The sequence below is a fragment of the Zychaea mexicana genome (assembly GCF_025766255.1).
Source record: "Zychaea mexicana strain RSA 1403 chromosome Unknown BDB00scaffold_12, whole genome shotgun sequence".
NCBI classification, from domain to species: domain Eukaryota; kingdom Fungi; phylum Mucoromycota; class Mucoromycetes; order Mucorales; family Lichtheimiaceae; genus Zychaea; species Zychaea mexicana.
In genome coordinates, this window is record NW_026516675.1 from 529,086 (window position 1) to 548,587 (window position 19,502).

At 43.3% G+C, this 19,502-nt stretch overlaps 9 protein-coding genes across 9 annotated transcripts; 4 read left to right on the top strand and 5 right to left on the bottom strand.

The window, feature by feature from the left end:
- Positions 1-1,105: 1,105 nt before the first annotated feature.
- Positions 1,106-2,199, bottom strand: BDB00DRAFT_807682 (Sec62/63 complex, subunit Sec66). Its single transcript, XM_053122348.1, has 3 exons — positions 2,163-2,199; positions 1,727-2,037; positions 1,106-1,647 (listed from the first exon to the last, which is right to left on the bottom strand). The coding sequence occupies exons 2-3, from the start codon at positions 1,812-1,814 to the stop codon at positions 1,154-1,156; spliced, it is 582 nt and encodes a 193-aa protein (XP_052983153.1). The 5' UTR covers positions 1,815-2,037; positions 2,163-2,199; the 3' UTR covers positions 1,106-1,153.
- BDB00DRAFT_807691 (MRG-domain-containing protein) lies at positions 2,200-3,988 on the top strand. The gene is made up of 9 exons (XM_053122349.1): positions 2,200-2,426; positions 2,543-2,625; positions 2,711-2,798; positions 2,885-2,938; positions 3,010-3,111; positions 3,206-3,288; positions 3,369-3,547; positions 3,638-3,722; positions 3,800-3,988. Exons 1-9 carry the CDS (start codon positions 2,334-2,336, stop codon positions 3,885-3,887), a joined length of 855 nt encoding a protein of 284 aa, XP_052983154.1. The 5' UTR covers positions 2,200-2,333; the 3' UTR covers positions 3,888-3,988.
- BDB00DRAFT_807700 (uncharacterized protein) lies at positions 3,850-6,257 on the bottom strand. The gene is made up of 7 exons (XM_053122350.1): positions 6,050-6,257; positions 5,898-5,958; positions 5,758-5,819; positions 5,489-5,670; positions 5,148-5,392; positions 5,007-5,064; positions 3,850-4,872 (listed from the first exon to the last, which is right to left on the bottom strand). Exons 1-7 carry the CDS (start codon positions 6,106-6,108, stop codon positions 4,181-4,183), a joined length of 1,359 nt encoding a protein of 452 aa, XP_052983155.1. The 5' UTR covers positions 6,109-6,257; the 3' UTR covers positions 3,850-4,180.
- Positions 6,258-6,278: 21 nt separating this feature from the next.
- Positions 6,279-7,898, top strand: BDB00DRAFT_807703 (uncharacterized protein). Its single transcript, XM_053122351.1, has 5 exons — positions 6,279-6,656; positions 6,780-7,069; positions 7,163-7,490; positions 7,565-7,612; positions 7,684-7,898. The coding sequence occupies exons 1-5, from the start codon at positions 6,431-6,433 to the stop codon at positions 7,743-7,745; spliced, it is 954 nt and encodes a 317-aa protein (XP_052983156.1). The 5' UTR covers positions 6,279-6,430; the 3' UTR covers positions 7,746-7,898.
- BDB00DRAFT_77982 (uncharacterized protein) lies at positions 7,867-9,075 on the bottom strand. Its single transcript, XM_053120338.1, has one exon. It carries the CDS (start codon positions 8,924-8,926, stop codon positions 8,174-8,176), a length of 753 nt encoding a protein of 250 aa, XP_052983157.1. The 5' UTR covers positions 8,927-9,075; the 3' UTR covers positions 7,867-8,173.
- Positions 9,076-9,226: 151 nt separating this feature from the next.
- BDB00DRAFT_807706 (uncharacterized protein) lies at positions 9,227-9,712 on the bottom strand. Its single transcript, XM_053122352.1, has one exon. The coding sequence runs from the start codon at positions 9,674-9,676 to the stop codon at positions 9,479-9,481; it is 198 nt and encodes a 65-aa protein (XP_052983158.1). The 5' UTR covers positions 9,677-9,712; the 3' UTR covers positions 9,227-9,478.
- Positions 9,713-11,477: 1,765 nt separating this feature from the next.
- BDB00DRAFT_807710 (uncharacterized protein) lies at positions 11,478-12,815 on the top strand. The gene has a single exon (XM_053122353.1). The coding sequence runs from the start codon at positions 11,695-11,697 to the stop codon at positions 12,505-12,507; it is 813 nt and encodes a 270-aa protein (XP_052983159.1). The 5' UTR covers positions 11,478-11,694; the 3' UTR covers positions 12,508-12,815.
- A 1,129-nt stretch (positions 12,816-13,944) lies between these two features.
- On the bottom strand, positions 13,945-14,106 carry BDB00DRAFT_733532 (uncharacterized protein; the record flags this gene model as incomplete). Its single annotated transcript, XM_053118350.1, has 1 exon — positions 13,945-14,106. A coding segment is annotated over one exon (162 nt), but the record flags the coding sequence as incomplete, so codon positions are not given.
- Positions 14,107-18,255: 4,149 nt separating this feature from the next.
- BDB00DRAFT_869125 (cytochrome b-c1 complex subunit Rieske) lies at positions 18,256-19,435 on the top strand (the record flags this gene model as incomplete). The annotated part of the gene is made up of 4 exons (XM_053126564.1): positions 18,256-18,472; positions 18,594-19,020; positions 19,145-19,269; positions 19,398-19,435. The coding sequence occupies 4 exons, from the start codon at positions 18,256-18,258 to the stop codon at positions 19,433-19,435; spliced, it is 807 nt and encodes a 268-aa protein (XP_052983161.1).
- Positions 19,436-19,502: the final 67 nt, after the last annotated feature.

The window sequence follows — 19,502 nt, forward strand, 5'->3', positions numbered from 1 at the left end:
ATGTATTCTCGCGTGCATCGCTCAAGGAAACTCCCCTTTGGAATGGTCCATGCGTATAAGTACTACCGCGATACTGTACATGATCATGCCGGTCTGACTTTGTAAGCAGCATATCTGTTGTGCATCCTCATAATAAGCCTGCAAAACATCATGAACCGCTTGTGTAGTAGGCCGTTGCACAAATATGTGGGGACGCTACGATACCCAAGAAGCCTGCTGCTTTCCGTAATGTGTCCTGTTACCAGGTAGGTATGTATGTACCTCTTTTATTTTGTATGCCCTCCCACATCGGTGCTTCACGTGATCATGTGCCACTCTTTCTAGTCACCTTCAGCATAAAACTGTCAAATTGCCTCAAGGCAACACTTGATCTTTTTAATAGTACTTGTTTTGCTTCCTTTAGGTGAAAAGCGCACCATAAGATAAGTCCTGTATGATAGATCATTGTTTTTGACAATATGTATAAATTACGATGCGCGGATCTTTGTAATGGAAAATCATAAAGTTGGTTTACTTTTAGTCAAAACTCTTGTAAACCTTTGATGTGTGTCATGGAAACCATCCCATCGACGATACGGTTGCCATGGTGCGCGAGGACTGTCGAATGGGATCATACGTTTGCACCCCCCCCCTAGTCTAGCTTTCTTGGCTGACGGTCAGCTCACAGACGATGTCAATATTGGGGTCAATACGTGGGGGGACCTGGCCTGAAGACAACGAAACAATGTACGATTTGTTTCAAAGACACGCTTGATATAGCGTTCGACAAGGCAGTGACTGGTCCTACAGGGTCGATTTCACTGTGTGGTATTAAGGAGTTTGAGGCATATCAAAGTCGTGCGACAATAAAGTTTTTCTTTTGTTCGAAACTCATCATTGGTTAAATACATTTTTTAAAGATACGTTTGTTTCAATTGTACCATCCTTGAATATCACGGTTTATCAGGTAAACTCGCGTCAAGTGTTAAAGAAGGGTACATCGTAGCTTCTCATGAAGGTGGCTACTATAGCGAGCGGGTCTCAGGTGCTGGATTGGTTGCAATGATGACGCGATTAATGCTTTTTTGACGTCGCTCACTGTAACTATGAGTGATATCATGACTTGTGCACATGTAAAAAATCACCATTATAATTTTTATTCACTACTACTTTGCTACTTTTGCTCTTCCTCTGCTACCATCTTCTCCTCGCTCTTTCTGTTCAAAACATTATCCTCCAACTGTTCACTTTGAAGCTCCATGGCCCATCGTTTCTCCTCACGTTCACGCATAAGCTGCACCTCCTTGTTCGCCTCTTTCTGTTTCTCTGCCTCTAGCATCTGACTTGCAGTCGAAAAGATGGTCTTTTGCCAATCCTTGGCATAGGTGTTCGCTTCTGCGAGCACCTCTTGTACCTCCACCATGGTTTCTTGCTCAGCCGTCTGGAAATCGCGCCAGATATCTTCACCGATATGGCCTGAACGCATCAGTTCAATCAGCGCTGGTTTTTCTTGTTGCACAACCAACAGCCGTCGAACCGCTTCCATGGCACGACCCAGTAATGCCGCTTTCAAATGGTGTTCGCTCGTTTCTTCTTCGGTATTAAGGAGTGCAATGTATTGCTCTTTCTTTTGATTGGTTGGAAACCATGGCTCAATCGCTTTTGCATCTGTATTCATTGGGGGGCCAAAGGTTGGATTAGTTTCCCCACTGTTACATTGTTGTCCACCTCTGGTTATAGAATATACTTTTTGCTCTACGATAAACATGCGAAAAGATGCTCATGGCCGCAATGCAGCCGCCTAGGTATGCAGTAGGTAGCAATAGTGATGTCATGACAAGAGAAAGCCGAATAAAAGAGAGATTTTGTGCTGTCCAGGGGTTATACGTGTAATCCTATCTTTTGTTTCTCAGTGTTGCATATTTGATTTACTTCTCCTAAATTAACTTTGATCGACGTATACCACTACCATACACTATTTTTTATGCTTATAGTTTCAGAAAAGGGACATAGTTGTGAGAACAGATACAGTGAAGAGTATTCTGAAAACAACAAAAGGTGCAGTTGCAAAACAGAGTCCATGACGGCTACTACTGCTTTAACAACTAAAAGATACGAGTGGACATATAGAATGGATAATAAAGCGCCATATACAACTAACTATTTCTGTATTTTATTTAAAGATACACCCTTTTATCGCAAGAACAATGGAAAGGCAATCCTTCTGGTTCTTGACGGATACATTAATAAGGTGGAGTTTTCTTTTTTGGCATGAATAGAAAGTCAATTTTTTCGGGCGGTAGTCCTTCTTCTCCTTTATTCCACACACACACAAAACACGACACACGAAAACCATGACAGAAGAAAACGCGCACGAAAAGAAATTCCAGTTCGACATTGAAGAAAAAGCCTTATGTTTTCATGGTCCTCTAATATACGAAGCCAAGGTTTTCATTCCTTTCCTTGTCTCTCAACAGCCCCTCCAATCCAACCCCATAAATAATACTCTTCGTGTGTGACAGGGGGGAACCTCTAAATGAACTGTTTTTTTTTCGTTACCTAGATCCTTGATCGACAATGGATGGACAGTAATCCTGATTTTCAAGGACCTTATTATTTCGTTCATTACAAGGGTTGGAAGAGAACGTAAAGTTACAAAACAAACACACGCGTCTTTTTGGATCCTTAGAAAAGAGAAAAGGGAATTTTAAACGTGGTTACTTTTTTTTAGGTGGGACGAGTGGGTTCCTGAAACACGCGTATTGCGATGGACCGATGCAAACTTGCAAATGCAACAGAAACTGAAAGGACTTTATACAGTAAGCTCTACTTTAAATGTTTTCTTCTGCAAGGTTGAGGAGGTGGGGGGGAAAAGAACTTACGAAAAAAGTGATGGAAAAAATAGCAACAACAAAACAGTGACAAAAAACGACCAAGAGATTCGGCAAATACTGAAAAGGTATGGATTGTTGTTTTACTTGAAACCCGCGTTCTTTCTCTCAAAAATGAGGTGGGGTGGCCATCATATAGGAAGAAGATTATTTGAACCGACCCGAAGTTCGAATCGATATCCCGGATACAATGAAAGCACAATTGATTGATGATTGGGAGAATGTTACCAAGAACCAACAAGTAATGTAGTATCTTTATAAAGTGGAAAAAAGTGGTATCTATGTGTACACCTTGTTGTTATTAAACAAATAGAACTGTTCCTTTTTTTTTCAAGCTTGTTGAATTACCACGGAATCCAACCGTAACAGAACTACTTGAACAATATCGAAAGCAAAAGCTGGATAAAAAGGGATCAAGGTAACTTTACGGATGGGTTGTCGTAACAAAAAAATACACAGTTGGCTGAACATGGATTGCTACGTTGTGTGTATATTTAGTGGTACGGAGGATTTGTTGGCTGAAATCATTGATGGGATCAAAGAGTACTTTAACAAGGCACTGGGCACTATCCTTTTGTACCGATTTGAACGACATCAATACGCTACGATTCGGAAACAGTTTGCAAAGAAGGAGATGGTGGATATCTATGGTGCTGAGCATCTTTTGCGGTTATTCGGTAAAAAAAAAAAAAAAAGACAACAGCTACTACAAAACAACGAGACATGACTTTTGTACTTGATAAATTATTATTATTATTATTCAATAGTACAAATGCCTTCACTCATTGCACATACTGACATGGATGCCGATGCTACTGCTGTCTTGACGGAATATCTGAATGATATTACAAAGTAAGTGTTACCGGAGGGAGGTTTTCGTACACAATGAGTAACCCCATTATGACTATAACACACAATGTAAACACTAGATATATGCACAAGAATCAAAAACAATTCTTCTGCTCAGAATACGAAAACGCCACTCCGGACTATGTATCATTAACGAGTAGCATTTAAAACTATCCTCATAACATCATCATCATCATCATCATCATTGCCACCATCATCCAACGTCGAATCAATCTCCAAGAACTTTTTGTATAATCCATATATAAAACAGTTTTAATTTTCAAAAAACCCTGGTTTTTCAAACTCGATAAGACGAACGCTTGAATTGGGCAATCGGATCAAGGTCACCAAAAATATTTGTGTTTTTCAGTTCATTAGCAGGTGATGGCTGTTGTTGTTGTGCTTGTTGTTGTGGGACAGAGAAAGTTGAAGAAGAAGAAGCAAAATCGCCAAAATCGGCATCACCCGTGGATGTGGAAAATTCTGTCCAAGATTATAGATATGAGTCTTTTTTTTTTTTCTTGTAAAATGTTTCTTGATGATGGGGGGGGTTGCTCTCCACACTCACCGGTCCACGATATTTCATCCGAGTCTTGGCGCTCATGAAAATTGGGTATATCTGGCTCCTGCTGTTTAGGTGGCTCAGGAGAACTGATTGTAAGACCGCGTAATGCGGCATAAGGGTCATCTTCTGGTTTACTTGTAGTGGTAGTGGTAGTGGTAATAGCTTCTGTGACAGATTTCTTCTGCTGCTGCTGTTGTTGTGTAAAAGTGAATTTGAATGGTTCGTTCTGTTGTTGTGTATTTGTTGTTGTTGACGTCTGAAACATTGAGGAAAACTGTAAAGCAGTCGGACTTGGTGCACCAGGCGTCGAAGGTGTCAAAATACCACCCGTGTACGTGGCTCTACGTGCCGATTTTGAAGTTTCAGGAACCAATCCTGCAAGCTCTGAGAATATGCTGCTGGATGGCGTGGTGGGTTGCTGTTGTTGTTGTTGTTGTGGTAGTTGTGGCTGCTGCTGTTGCTGCTGTTGTGGCTGTGTCTGGTGGTATGGTTGTGTCGGTAACGGTAACGGTGGTTGCGAGATACGCCGCGGAGTATGATCGAGCTTCAATGGTGTAACAGGGACGGATGAAGGTGGCAAAGCAAAGCCTATTTTTGGGCAATTGAGCGGAGGATTTAGTTCATGCTGCTCAATGTACGATGTACGGGTGATGACTACCACCCCACCCCCTTCCTATAATAATACTAGAAGATATACTAAATGCCGCACTGCACACACATACCTCCTGATGGCACTGGTGACGAGCCACTTGGTTCACGTGCCGACATTGGCTGACGACGCTGTTATAGAATAAAGCGTGAGTGCAACGCTTCGATAAAAAAAAACAGTACTGGTGCTGGGGGGTGGGGCCCAACAAACTTACAGCGACTGGATCATCCTCAACAGCGGGTGAAGTGATCTCTGGTTTCCATGCTGAGCGCGTCAGTTGTAACGAAGCAGGCCGGGTCGGTTTTGGCAAAGGCGTCGGGGCCCCAGACACACTGGGAATGGGTGGTGTTTTGGCCCCTCTACGTCGAAAACCTTCGTCCGTAAACATTTCTTTCACGATCGCCTGCACCTTGTCCGTCTGCGACTGCAATAGATCGCGGTCTAGCCACTTGTGCTCGTCTAAGATATATGCATCTCTTTAGCCTTTTCTCCTTCCCCACGACCTCTCACCGGAACTGATTTGAACGGACTCTCCAAGAAGGAACAAAAACTTACAATACTTTTGGCGGATGAAGGCTCTGACATCATTGTCCGTCTCAGGTTCAACATTATCCATGCGATAACTACTTAACCAGATGGATTTCGCAACCTCATTGCCTCCTTGTTGCAACGCCACTACCTCTTGACCAGAAAAGGTGCTCGCTGAGATCGACTTGACGCGATGCCCTACTTCACGGCTGGATATATATATATATATTTTCCTTTTTAGATGTATGCAGTCGGCCGAGAATTAAAAAAAAAGAGCCCGGTTATTTAATACTTACACAAGGCCTGAGCATCGGCTGCATACAAACGTCTGTATGCTCACATTGACAAAAAAAGGACTCTAACAATGGAACACGTTTGTCAGCTTATCGTTATCACATACACACACACACACACAGAGAGAGAGAGCAACCAGTACCTTGGTGGGACAGTCAAAACACTTTTTGTTCGCCGGCAAACGAAGTAGTGCTCGTACTTTTCTAAAGAGTAAAAAGGAGCGAATGGTGATGTTGAGAGAATGAGTCATTGCGTAGTCATAGCGACCATCCCCCCCCCCTCCCCACAACTTACTGAATGTTCTGTTCCTCTTGTTTCTTTTGTTGAAGAGGAGTGGGCCCTATGAACGACATGAGTTCAAGTACACGGCAGGTTTTGTGGTGGAAATAAACAAAAAAAAAGAAAAAGAAAGAAGAAGAGAGAGAGAGAGAGAGATAGTAAGGTGACACTCGTCTTTCTTTAGACTTTTTTCTTTTTTTTTTTGGCACAGCCCACCCGAACTTTCTACACACACTCCACTCCCCCCCCCCCTTCTTTTGGACCGCGTGAATCCGATTACCCAAAGCAAAAAGCAATCATACTGGCGTGGCTTGTTCCATCAAGACAAACACCCCTCTCACTCTCTCTCTCTCTTTCCTCTTTGCTTACATCCTCCCCACCTTTTTTTTTCTCAGCATGCGCCTCGTCTCGTCGCTGAAAACGCCACTCCGGTCCCGCTGGTCGGTGGCTGGCAACGATACAGAAACACTCTGGTGGCCAGTCCGCAATGCCACTTGTTTAGAGAAGAAGAAGAAGAAGGTTCTGCTTTTTATTCCAGGCAACCCGGGTCTTGTTGAATATTATACCGATTTCCTTGAAGAGATTCACCAGAATGCGTCATTGCCACTCGAGATCTTTGCAGGTAACAAGCTCCCTGTTCTGGTTATTTTTTTTCCCCAAGAAGGATATAAATACACCATGTACCACCCACCCTACTAACAGCACCAACTTGTTTTGAATGGTATGCGTTATTATCGGAGAGCAGTTTCTAACTTGGGCATGATCGCAACAACAACAACAACAACTGCCAACAACAACAAGGACGATGGTTTGTTTTCATTACAGGAACAGATAGACCACAAGATTGCATGTTTTGACATTCTTTACAAAGAAAGCCCGGACAATACCGAATTCGCATTGATGGGCCATTCTATTGGCGCGTACATTGCCGTCGAAGTGTTGAAAAAGAGACACAGTCAACGCATCCATCGCGTCGTTACTTTGTTTCCTACCATTCGGGAAATAGGACTCACTCCGAATGGCATTACCTTCACTGTAACACACACACTCTTTATTTTTATTTTACATATACACACACACACACACAGAGGGGGGGACTAAACGAATTACATGTACTGTAATTGATAGAAACTATTTTCGTACCTGCCCATCAGTGTCATTTCAACATCAGCAACACTGTTGTCCTACATGTCTGCGCCACTGTTGGAACGTCTTGTGATGCTTTTGACGGGCCAACAGGGGCCGTGCGCACAGGTCACTGCCCATCGACTGTTGAAAGGCTCGGTGGTCAAGAACTGTCTCTACATGGCCCAGCAAGAGATGCAACATGTGGGCGAACTCGATCTGGACTTTTACAACGCGCATGCGGACAAGTTTGTCATTTACTATTCTCGCAATGACAAGTGGGCGCCTCTGGATCATTACGAGTACATGAAACAGAGATTCCCTGAGCATGGTAAAAAAAAAAAAAAAGTAACTGTTACTGTGTGGGCTTCCTTAATCTCACCTTTCTATATATGATCTATATAGAACATTTGTATTTATGCCAACAAGATATCCCTCACAGTTTTAGTTTAGGTAGTATATAAACTCTTTTCCTACTTGAGTGCTGTACTAACCACTTTTCTTTTTTTTTCTTTTTAATTCAGAACCAAAAAACTCGAGCTATATGGCAAACAAGGTTGTTTCTTGGTTGGAGCAACGACACTAGCCGATATAAAAAAAAACAGATTCTTCTTTTTTATATATTAAGATGCCTCTTTAAATGACGAACGAAACGATGAAAGTAAGGGAATTCTTTTTATTTTATTCCATACATTCGAATAAAAAGAAACTGCACCGAGGGCCGTTTAATCAATCGATCGGTCGATCGATCGATCCAAGCACTCAAACATCCGTTGCGCCGTAGTAGTGTACCCCAATCGGGGTAGGCGAAGCCCGATCATAGGGTTCAACAGCACTCGCTCCAATCCGTAAAAAAAAGAAGCTTTTTTAAGCAAAAAACAACACCCAAAAGAAAGAAAGAAAGGCCCACTTTTTTTTTCGTTTATTTCCCTCCTTTTCGTCCTCGTCCGAAGATGCACGACAGAGTGAACTACAACGACGACGACGACGACGACGACGACAAACACAAGAAAACTAAGATGATGAAACGTTCCCACTCGACAGATCCATACGATGATGATGATGATGATGCCGTTGTTGATTATACCGGTTACTGCTGTATTGCACCAATTGTTCATGAAGCGATCGATGATGCCGATGAAGCTGCTCACGATGATGGTTGTTGTTGTTGTAATCAGTACCCACGACATTCACACCTTCTGTATCGCCATCATAACCAGAAGTCGGTGTAGGGATATCATGTTGTTGTTGTTGTTGGGATGATGATACTGCTGATGTGCAAGAGCTATTACTGGATGAGGATGATGCTGTTGGTACAATCGTATGACTCGCATTCGCTATACCTGCCATAGCCATGGCTTGTTCTTGGGGTGGTAATGACTCGAGTGCTTGTATCGAAGAACAAGACTGTTGTTCCCGTCCTGTTTTCTTTGTAAACTCTTGTTGTCGATACTTGTGTGATGACCGTCGTGCACTACGTACTGCTCGTTGTAATAAACTCGGCTCTTCTTCATTACTATAAGTTGAGTCAACCCGTTGTTGTTGTCGCCGACAATGGTCATCCACGTCAGAGTCGTCTTCTTCATCGGCTGCAGAAGAAATGGAGGCTTCTATACCCGATTCCGACTCATTCACGTACATGGGTGGCGGCGGCTGTTGCTGTTGTTGTTGTTGTTGTTGATCGTCGACGAGTAATGATGTTGATGATTGATGAACATTAGGAGCACCTAGAGTGGAAACGGATGAACTTGATGTTGAAACGTTCATTTAAGAGAAAAGTGTGAGAGAGAAAGAGAAAAAGAGAAAAAGGCTGAGCCAGTTTAACGCAAAGGTGGTGTGTGGCGTGCACACAGTGATCGCTGTAGTAAGAGCTGCATGATTTTTCTTTCAAGGGTGATTTGGTCGAATCACGCTAAAGTGCTGCTAAACCCATGAACAGTATTTTTATTATTGTTGTTGATTTACAGCTAGTTGTGATATATACAGAGTGGGATGGGGGCTATGAGCTAAGGTCATGAAAGGATAATTAAATCGTTTCTCAAGCAATTGCTTCGTATCTTGCATTATGTTCAGCGCGATGGCTAAAGAGGCTAAAAAGAAGGATGGCATGTTATTATATAAAGAACTGCTTTTTAACTTGTTACGTTATATATTCACGCCACTACAAAGTACTACTGTACTCTACAACAAAAGCTCGATATACACACACAAACGAATGTCGTAGAAGGGTTTTCCCTTCTTTCCTTATAATTCCTCCCCATACTATGTAAATGTTCTTGCTCCTGAAAATAGAGAGAGCACAAAAGAATGAATAGACACTTACAAATAGAGAATGATGCCGACAATAGGGAAGAAAAAGACCAGCAGGGACCAGCCAACCTTGCCGCCCGTGCTACGGTTGGAGTTCAAGACTTCAAAGATGACAATCAAATCCAGAATAAGGATGAGCAGGCCCACCGCACCGCCGCTGTAGGAGAGCATGTTCTTGTCAAAGGGATTGCTCATAATGTCAATCATTGCTTCTTTTCTTTTGTGTGTGTGTGTGTGTGTGTGTGTGTAGTTTGGTAGCAAAAGAAGAAATCTAAAAAAAGAGGGAGGGCTTTCATGAGGTAAGTACTGTGGTGGTGTGGGGTGGTGAAACAAGTGACATCATTAATGCGTCGTTTTTTTTTGTTAGCAGACCCCCCCCCTCCTCCCCTTTTAATAACTCTTTATCACTCGTAAACTACCAAACCCCCAATCAAAACCTCTCTCTTGTTCATCACTATTTACACGAATAGCACTATTCCTGTGCTGCTGTCAATTTTATCAGTAACATCAATACTTTTTACCGGGGAGCTCCTGTAGGGATCAGGAATAGCGATGATGACTGGTGTTAAAGAGACATAAGTGATGCGATGTTGAGCATTCTACATAGTACAGCCTACAAAGGGTAACAAACAAGCATAGGGAGCTATGCACGTTTAGGTCATCTACATACTACATACTACACGTTGTTATGCTTATTTTCTAAAAGTACAAGATTCTAGGCTTCCCTCAGCCACAACACTCTTTCGTTGTGTTTTATACTACTATACTAGCGAAAAAAGCAAAACGATTGCTTGGTTATTATGCTTATCTAGTATAACTTGGTACACACACACACACACCTCCCCAGAACAAGATATGCCTTAGGGCACAAGAGTATAGTTAGTGTGCACGCACTTTATCCTCCTTTCCATCACGTTTTTCCCTATTTTTAAACAAAAGAGTAAACTCTACTATTAACATATGGCATATATGTGCGTGTGCACACCTTACATCATGTATTCAGAGAATCGTATACATGTAGATCGTAAGATGGTAGCGTATTCTAACCCGATCACCAAGGTGCATGATTGCTTTTTTTTTTCCCCCGGATTTTATACTATAACAGGAAGTGTTTATAGTTATACTTTTTTTGTCAAACTCAAAAGAACGTGCATATGTCTTTCTTGAAAGGGAGGAAGGGAGGACAATTGTCAATCTCGGTGGTAGTAGTAGTAGTAGTAGTAGTAGTAGTAGACATTCCAAAGAAATGTAGTTGTATATGATAGTAGCAAATGGTAACCTTTTCGTGTAAAAACAGCAATGGGATGATAATGTTATTACGTGCGTAGGTACGTGTAGTATGTAGTGTATGCGTGTTTATCCTGCACTATGCATATTGAGCCCGACCCAGCAATAGGGTAACGGGCTTCTTCTTTTTTTTTTTTTAACACCATTGAGAACAAGACCGCACCATCCCAAACGGCCAATCCAGAATACACACACAAGTCGGTCAACGAAACATCCCCAGGGCCGTAAGCTGGCGTGATGCTGCGTCGATACCACACACGGTTTTGGTGGCGCATTTGCATCACTCATTATTCCCCACCCCACCCCCCAACACACGCCAGTCTCCTAGCACAGGCATATGTGCCCGGGCAATCGGTTCCGTCGGCTCCATGTCCAATCTGTGGGCATCCAGCGTCGACCACTCTTGAACACTTCTTTTGTGGACCTGCCCTCTCAAATTTTGAGTGTGACATTATCGTACGTCATCCACAGCATCTGGCGTCACCACCATGGGCGATATCAGTGAGCCGAGTAGTCCTGGGAAGGGCAGTCTTTCAGATCATCGGGGGCGTACTATTTTGGCACCCCGTCGTCGTCGTCGTCAATAAATCATACATTGAGAGCAAACGGCTCTGGCGCGGGTGAACAAAAACTAGACCCGCAAGGCCCCGTTGCCTGGATATTATTTTTTTGCTTTCTTTTCACTTCCAAACCTTCTCCTCCTCCTCCTCCTCCTTCTTCTTCTTTTACGTCAACTTTGCTACTAGACAATAACTATATCCCCCCAAAAAAAACTCCCTTCCTCCCTGCCCTTGTTCGCTCTAAGGCTCCACACACACACACACACACACATATATATATATATATATATATCTATACATAGTCTGATACGACCCGTTTCTTCTTATTCTTTTTTTTTTTTGGGCGATTGCGACGACGAAAAAAGACGACGAGTAACCATGGCAAACACGGTTCCTAATTACATTTCAATATATGACAACAAAGCCACTGCGAATTTCATTTACCTTTCCGAAAGCGTGAGCGAAGTACTCGGGTGGACGCCGGAAGAAATGATAGGCAAAGGAGCATACGAGTTTTTCCATCCGGCCGACGTGAATGCATTGACCAAGATACATTCGGCCAATGTCATGAATGAGAAAATGTCGTCCATGACCGCCTATCGAACACGACACAAGGACGGACACTATGTGGTGATTGAAACATTGGTGCATTACTGCTACGATGTGTTAATGTGTACAAACTACTTGTACGATCCGACGGATGCGGGACACAAGATACGCAGCAATTCGGTCGACGAGGTGTTTGTCGTGAACGAGGACGGGTCCTTAGAGTTAGTGGGCGCATGGAACGATAGTCAGGAACGTATGCAGCGATCACTGGAGACGCGCCATCGATGGGTCAATAACCGGGTGGCGCATGTCCAGGAACCTCGCTTTTGCCTCATCCTGAACCGATACACCGAGGATTCGACGATCGTGTTTGTGTCCCAGATGGTGGAGCAGTTGGTCGGCGCACAGTGTGATCAGGTCCTGGGTCGGTCGTTGTTGGATTTTGTGAACGAGCGGGATGCACAGGTCGTGCTGCAGCAGTTGGATATGGTCAAGGGTTCGGATATGATCATGCGCATACGGTTTGAGTGGATCACGGATAGGGAACATGGTGCAACCCAGCCGGTCGAGGCGATCGTTGGATCGTCGAACGATGGGTTGGTCGTTGTCATTCGATTGGCTCCGCGGATGACACTTCCTTGAATGGGGTGATCTCTCTCCTTATCAAAAAGGCTTACCACTGCGAGATCCCTGCCCCACCCCCCCCTCCCCAAAACAACGTCGACATCAAGTACAAAAAGTGAGAGAAAAGAAGAACAAAAGCAAAAATAGAAAACATCTCGTCCAACACGTCAAAATGTGTTGTTGAAAAAGAAAAAGAGGTCTATACAGTCTTTTCCTTTCTCTCTCCCCCCCTCCACATCCTACACAAAACGCGCACCGCCACTACCGTCACCACTGCCTCATCAACCTTTCAAATCACCAACAACAACAGCCATTACTACTACTATTACTACTACTACTACTACTACCACCACCACTACTTTGCTTGAACAGCAGCACAAGAGTATTATTATTATATGTACATACATCTCCTTTTCATCTTTCTTCCATCCTCACTCTCTCTCTCTTTCTTTTCCACTTTTCCCGGATATCCTGCCATACCTTTTTTTTTTGTTTTTTGTTTAAAAAAAGAAAATACATCCAATATCATCTCCTTCTCCATTGTTTCCAGACCCTAGCGTCCACACACATACCCCTTTTCCAGCAAAAAGCAGTTAAAGTTTAATGACGCACATCTACTTTCAAGCAAGGAGGAGGGTGCGTATGAGACCTCCTTTTATGTTCGATGATATCATTCATCATTGTAAAAAAAGATATATTTTTTTTTTTGAAGACGATGATCCAGCATCTAAAGTTTTTTTTTTTATTTGAGATTTATTGGGTCAAAAAGGAACCGACGAATACAGAAAAAAAAAACTCTTCTTTTTCTTTTTTTCCCTCTGATCAACAAGGGAAAAATAGAGAGACGATGGGAAAAGAAAGTAAAAGACAAGAATCAATAGCTGTTACCAAGAGATGCTACTATAGAAAAACGAATTACAAAAAAAAAAGAAAGAAAGAAAGAGGAGGAGGGGGGAGGGGCAAATTGTATAACAATAATAAGGATAATTAATAGTAAAAGACGAGAGAGAGAGAGAGAGGAGTGCTGAGATGGACAAGACAAATAATAATAAAAAAAGATAATACCTAAAATTATATATGAAAAAAATACAACAAAAATTCTCTTTTTTTCTACTCGTTGTCACCAGTCAAGTTAGGAAGGGTAAAGGGCGAAAGATGATGATGATAATGATGATGGTGTTGTTGTTGTTGTTGTTGTTGATGGAGATGATGCGGTTGTTGTTGTTGATGATGATGATGATGATGATGTAAAAGTTGTTGATGCTCTTGCGGCTTGACCCAACTTGCTGGCTTCACAGCCAAAGGTTTCGCTGTTGTTGCTGAATGACAATGAGGGTCGATCCTATCACTCGTATTCGTGGCCACTGACGACGCGTCTTGGTTGTTAGAAGACGAGGAGGAGGAGGAGGAGGAGGAGGAGGAAGGCGAGGAACGTTTGGTGGTACGACCCAGACGATGGACACGCAAGTGACGACGCATGTTGCTCTGCACACTGAATTTTCTCGAACATCCAGGTTCGGGACACACAAAAGGCTTTTCGCCCGTGTGCGAATAGGTGTGGATCCGAAGCGACGATGGACGACTGAACCCTTTGTCACAATAAGGGCAATGGTACTTGTTGTTGCTGCTGCTGCTGCTTTCCTTTTTGTTGTGATTGCCACTTTCGACAACCACCATTTTCTCGCTCGCGTCCGAATGATGACCTCCTCCTTCTTCACTGCCAGTGTCGTCACTGCTATGACTACTCATCACGGGCGACTGAGGCGTTGTGGTGGTGGTAGTTGTAGTCGATGCAGTCGATGACGATGCATATAACTGAGGCGGCTGTTGTTGGTGGCGATGATGGTAGTCAAGTGGACGCTGCAGCGCAGGCTGCAGAAGCAAATCCATCGTGTTTGTTGAGATTGCGCGTCGGTGATATCCGGAGTGCAAGAAGGGTGGTCGGGTGGATGGTGTCGTGTTACCATCGTTCATCGGAGCTGGGGTTGTCGTAGAAGTGGTCGATGAACAAGTAGGCGTAGGAGTAGTGGTAGTAGTAGTGGTATTAGTTGTAGTAGTAGTAGTAGGTGTAGTATAGAGGGGCGGGTATGGATGCGAGTAATCGGAAAAGGAACGCGAGTGCATATTTCGAGGCGATCGGTGTTGTTGCAGCAGCATCGATGTGGGGGATTGAAAGTGGAATCGCTGCGGAGGTTCGTGAGGGTGGTGGTGGTGATGGTGATGGTATTGGTGGTATTGTTGCGGTTGCTGGTGGTTCAGGTTAGGCTCGATCGGCGCTGCAGGCTTGGATATCGATAGCTTTTGCATATGCCCTGGTAGGCCGCCTACTGTCATTTCCGGATGGGGAAACAGACTCATCGAAGGGGTCGAGGAATAGGGGACAGCACCAGCAGTGGCAGCAGTAGCAGTAGTATGAGTAGTAGCGTTGTGGGTCATCAGGTCGGATGCATGGCGCTTATGTCCGACGCTGTTGCTGCTGCTGCTGGTGGTGGCTCGATGCTCACTCAAAGATGGAGTCGTCGTCGTCGTGGCTGCTGTTGTACTCTCTATTATTATTATATATACACTTTGAGATTACCTTGAACTATATATATTTGCTATCTTTTTATTACCTTCAGCGCCAATGCCTTGCAGCATCAATTGAATAGAAGGAAGTTTCGGTTTGTCGAGGGATTCCATTGGTAAGTGAACTACTGGTTTGCTCGAGTGGAGAGAGAGGGAGAGAGAGAAGGACTGAATATAGAGGCAGCCCAAAAGACAAGAGACTTTTGGGGGTAAAAAAAGAAAAGAAAAGAGGTGTGTGTGTGTGTGTTTTTTTATGGGCAATGAGTGGAGAAGAAAGACGAAAAAATCGTAAGACTTTTTGTTGTTGTTGTTGTTGTTGGAGTGTGAGGAATGAGGGAAGGAATGGAGTATACGAAAGCAAAAGGGAAAGAGAGAAACAAAAAAAAAAAGTTAGAAATAAAAAGGGGGATGTGTGTGCAGGCGCGGGGCCAAGGGCCACCCACACTATTATTTTAATGGGCACTAAAAAAGAAGAAGCGCAGGGCGATCAGGTAAAAAGGAAAGCTTTGCGATGTTGATCGCTCGACGTGTGTAACATGAACTACTTTAAATAGAATCTCGTGGCCCACAACGCTAAGCTAATAGCGGGCGGCACTAATTACTGATAAAAGCGCGGTCGGCGAATGGTGTGTGTGTGTGTGTGTGCCCTGCTTTTACCCATCGTCCTTAATCGAGATGCATTTCACGAGCATGGACGGTTCCACAAGATGGATCATGCCTGTGTAATATCCACAAGCTATGATAACTTACACATTAGCCATCATCGCACGATTCTAGTTAGACCAAACCAAACCAAACCCGGGATGCCCTTGGTTGTTATGAGCACTATGGAACAGCCCTCGAATTCCTTTACCACGCACAGGACACTATGACCAGCGCATTCGATTTCTGAAACTACATCCCTAAGAGCATTTCTGGGGCAAATTGGGAGTTGCGATGATGGCGTAGACTGCTTGAAGGGGAGGGGAAGAAGAAAAAGTTTCTTCTCATTTAGACTCTATTCTTAGACCCAGAAAATCAGCTACTATTACTCTTTCATCTACTCTCACACTCAGCACCAAAGAAAAAAGGTAGATCCTGAGGATCCTTCTATCTCTCCCCCTTTTCCTCCGACACAAAAACCAGAGAAAGAGAGAGACAAGTATACAGATCGGCAAAAAAACATATATTATAAAAATAATTACGCCCTCACTCTCTTTTTTGCAGTTTACTGGTACCCTTGAAAAGCAGCGTGCTTTATTATGTATATGTATGTATACGATTGCTAAAAACAAAGGTTCTTTTTCCTTCTCTGTAATCCCGCGGACCTGAGGTGGATAGGGTGAACTTGTAAAGTTATACAAAACCCTCCACCCCGCTCTTTCATGTAGATCCGCAGAAAGGAAGGGGTGATATCCTTTGAGGAGGGGGAGGGGAGTGAGAAGCCGAGAGGGACTTATTAGAGAATTGTGCGCGTATTTGTTTATTGCATGGGGGCATTAAACTCATATGAATTTGAAAACGTACTTGATTTTTTGGATTGCCCCAAGTCCTACTAGTTTTGCACATAAGCATCCATCACAGTGTTATATGCACATAGCATTTCAAGAGCTAACTTGTTCTGGAATAAGAGGTTGATCCATAACCAAGAAAACTATGCCTTTTTCGGTTGATGCTTCGGTTGTCAGAACAGCAGCTAACCGCTTTTGCAGCAGTGGTTGTTAAAGTAAAAAATATCATTGTAAATTTATACAGACTTTTCTTTTCCACATAATATATTGAACACACACACACACACACACACACACGAGATGCGCTTGCTTGTTCGTCTCGACAAGAGGTGCTGTATCGCACTTTACCACAAGGCACTGGACTGGGGGTTGTAAACTCTGTACAACAATCAAAGCGGGCTTCTTTTTTTTTCTTTTCTCTTCTTTTTTTTTTCAAAAGGTCCTTCCCCTTTTGCCAATAAGGGAACCGGGTACATATCACTTTATACGTTTACTAACATAGAAATAGATTTGGATTTGAGATGTGTGTGCGTTAATTTCCGCACGGTGGGTAGATAGCCTGACCATACGACTTTTTTTTTCTTGAATTATTAGTTTCTTCACAGTGTACACCGTTTGAGAAACAGCGAAAAGGAACAAAAAAATAGATTGACACGTGAGAAAGGAGGCCTGGAAGGGGGGATGGGTCATTGTGTCGATCCTCCCCAAGGAAGACTATCGGTATTAATAATAAAAAGGCACGTTCATTAATATAATACAGGAGGTTACAAGAGAGCGTCATGAATTGCACAGCGGCTATCTTTATCCTATGGGTGTTCCAGGCGCCTTTTTCTCTTGTCTCCTCAAGGCATTTTCTGCAAAGGGCGGAGAGTTAATTAAATCAAGAGGGCTAGGTGATGGAACCGACCCTAAGTATACTCAATGTTTTGCGAGACTTATTATGGTCACGAGGGGGTTCGGGTATGAAAAAATCCCTCGAGAATTGATTATAGCACAAAGCCATGAAAGAGTGGATAACTATTTGGCATCCATCTCATGCGAAAGGAAATGAGAAAATATAAAATCGAGTTTGTGTGGGTTGAAAGTGACAAAATAGCAAACAACCAACAACGGTATACACAGCACTATTCTGATTTAATTAGTTGCAAAGCAATATCGCTTAGAATACGTATCGTATACGCCAATCTGTTCTTTCTCTCGCCATAAAAAAAAGCAACTTTTTGTACTTGCTGCTAGTATATTAAAAAATTACTGAGATTGCTATGACGATGGTTACCAGGTTGCTGCATTACTGGATTGCAATGTTACTACGGTTGCTAAATCGCTCGGTTGCTAGGGTACCTGTGACTGGGTCCACCGTGTGTTTGTTGCTAGGGATACAGCCCAATTCGCCAATGCTGAATAGTAAATCAACTATTTTGCACCCCCTACTTTATAAACAGTGAAAGCGTCAAAAGTGAACACTCGATATAAAGTTTTGTAAATTGGTAATGTCGAAAATGCTTGAGCTGCGCAAGTCAGAGAAAAAACAAAGTCGAACGACGAATGACGTCGTCGGTGTTTTTTTTTCTATTGGACTACGCACAAACCGGGGGAAATTGTTTAAATTGTTTTCAGCAAGTTTTTCTGTGAGGCCCCTTTGCCAAAAAAAAAAAAAAACCTCACTTTTTACCCCCACTCTCACTTTTTTAAAAGTTCATATATAAGCGCCATGGCCTCTTTGTCGCGCACCTTTGCGTCTGCGGTCTCCAACCGCTCGTTTGTTAACGTCCCTGCCTCGGCTCCAGCTTTGAAGAAGGTGTTGAGCGTCTCTGGTGGCAGCGTGTCTTTGGACCACCACGACGATCACCATGCCAGCAAGCCCGTCTTGGGTTCTTCCATCAAGCAGCGATCCACTGGCGGCTTTGTCAATGCCTCTGCTGTCAATGGTAAAAAAAAGAGAAAAGAAAAAGGCTCCACAATTCATTTTTTTTTATTTTTAGTTATAGTTTGATTATTCCGATTATGCATTTGAAAACTGACAAAAAAGAGTTTTGTTTTTTAAAATAGTGGGTCCCATTAACGATTTCCAATTGCGACGCAACCACACGACTGCCGTTCCCGATTTCTCAAAATACAAAAAGACCAACACCAGCGGTGAAGCCAGCCGTTCGTTTGCTTACATGATGGTCGGTACCACTGGTTTGATTAGTGCAGCAGGCGCTCAGGCTACTGTCAGCGACTTTTTGGCCAACATGTCCGCCTCTGCCGACGTTTTGGCTTTGGCCAAGGCCGAAGTCGACTTGAACGCTATCCCTGAGGGTAAGAACGTTACTATCAAGTGGCGTGGTAAGCCCGTCTTTATCCGTCACCGTACCGCTGACGAAATCGCCGAGGCCAACGGTGTTAGCGTCCAGGAATTGCGTGATCCTCAAACGGATGCCGACCGTGTCAAGAAGCCTGAATGGCTCGTCATGTTGGGTGTCTGCACTCACTTGTAAGTCTCTCTTTTTTTTTTTTGCTATTTCAGGGAAAAAAGAAAGGCGGGAATTGGAGGAATGGAAAATTATAAACTTTTGTGTTATGGGATTGTTGTTATTTATACTGTCACATTTATATAGGGGTTGTGTGCCTATTGGTGAAGCTGGTGATTACGGTGGTTGGTACTGCCCCTGCCACGGTTCCCATTATGATATCTCGGGTCGTATTCGCAAGGGTCCCGCCCCTCTCAACCTTGAAATTCCTGGTAACGTATCTATTTCTTATAGCATAGCAAAGTTGGAGGATGTTTCAATATAGTGATAAAAGGGCCAAGAAGAAACGGATTTGGACGCGTTGCATGTACTTACTCTTGCCATCTTTTATGTAATATAGAGTACTCCTTCACCGAAGACAAGCTCATCGTCGGTTAGACATACACAATGTAACATATACGCGTCGCCTCTTCATCCTAATAAATCATCATCATTGTCACAAGGA

Coding starts and splice junctions, on each gene's coding strand:
- BDB00DRAFT_807682 (XM_053122348.1), bottom strand. CDS start 1,814: ATGACATCACTATTGCTACCTACTGCATACCTAGGCGGCTGCATTGCG. Junction 1,648..1,726: donor TGTTTATCGTAGAGCAAAAA/GTATATTCTATA, acceptor CAATGAATACAG/ATGCAAAAGCGATTGAGCCA.
- BDB00DRAFT_807691 (XM_053122349.1), top strand. CDS start 2,334: ATGACAGAAGAAAACGCGCACGAAAAGAAATTCCAGTTCGACATTGAA. Junction 2,939..3,009: donor ATTCGGCAAATACTGAAAAG/GTATGGATTGTT, acceptor GCCATCATATAG/GAAGAAGATTATTTGAACCG. Junction 3,289..3,368: donor CTGGATAAAAAGGGATCAAG/GTAACTTTACGG, acceptor GTGTATATTTAG/TGGTACGGAGGATTTGTTGG.
- BDB00DRAFT_807700 (XM_053122350.1), bottom strand. CDS start 6,108: ATGTCGTTCATAGGGCCCACTCCTCTTCAACAAAAGAAACAAGAGGAA. Junction 5,959..6,049: donor CAAGAGGAACAGAACATTCA/GTAAGTTGTGGG, acceptor TTTACTCTTTAG/AAAAGTACGAGCACTACTTC. Junction 4,873..5,006: donor GTCACCAGTGCCATCAGGAG/GTATGTGTGTGC, acceptor GCCCAAAAATAG/GCTTTGCTTTGCCACCTTCA.
- BDB00DRAFT_807703 (XM_053122351.1), top strand. CDS start 6,431: ATGCGCCTCGTCTCGTCGCTGAAAACGCCACTCCGGTCCCGCTGGTCG. Junction 6,657..6,779: donor GCCACTCGAGATCTTTGCAG/GTAACAAGCTCC, acceptor ATCGGAGAGCAG/TTTCTAACTTGGGCATGATC. Junction 7,613..7,683: donor CCCTCACAGTTTTAGTTTAG/GTAGTATATAAA, acceptor TTTTTAATTCAG/AACCAAAAAACTCGAGCTAT.
- BDB00DRAFT_807706 (XM_053122352.1), bottom strand. CDS start 9,676: ATGATTGACATTATGAGCAATCCCTTTGACAAGAACATGCTCTCCTAC.
- BDB00DRAFT_807710 (XM_053122353.1), top strand. CDS start 11,695: ATGGCAAACACGGTTCCTAATTACATTTCAATATATGACAACAAAGCC.
- BDB00DRAFT_77982 (XM_053120338.1), bottom strand. CDS start 8,926: ATGAACGTTTCAACATCAAGTTCATCCGTTTCCACTCTAGGTGCTCCT.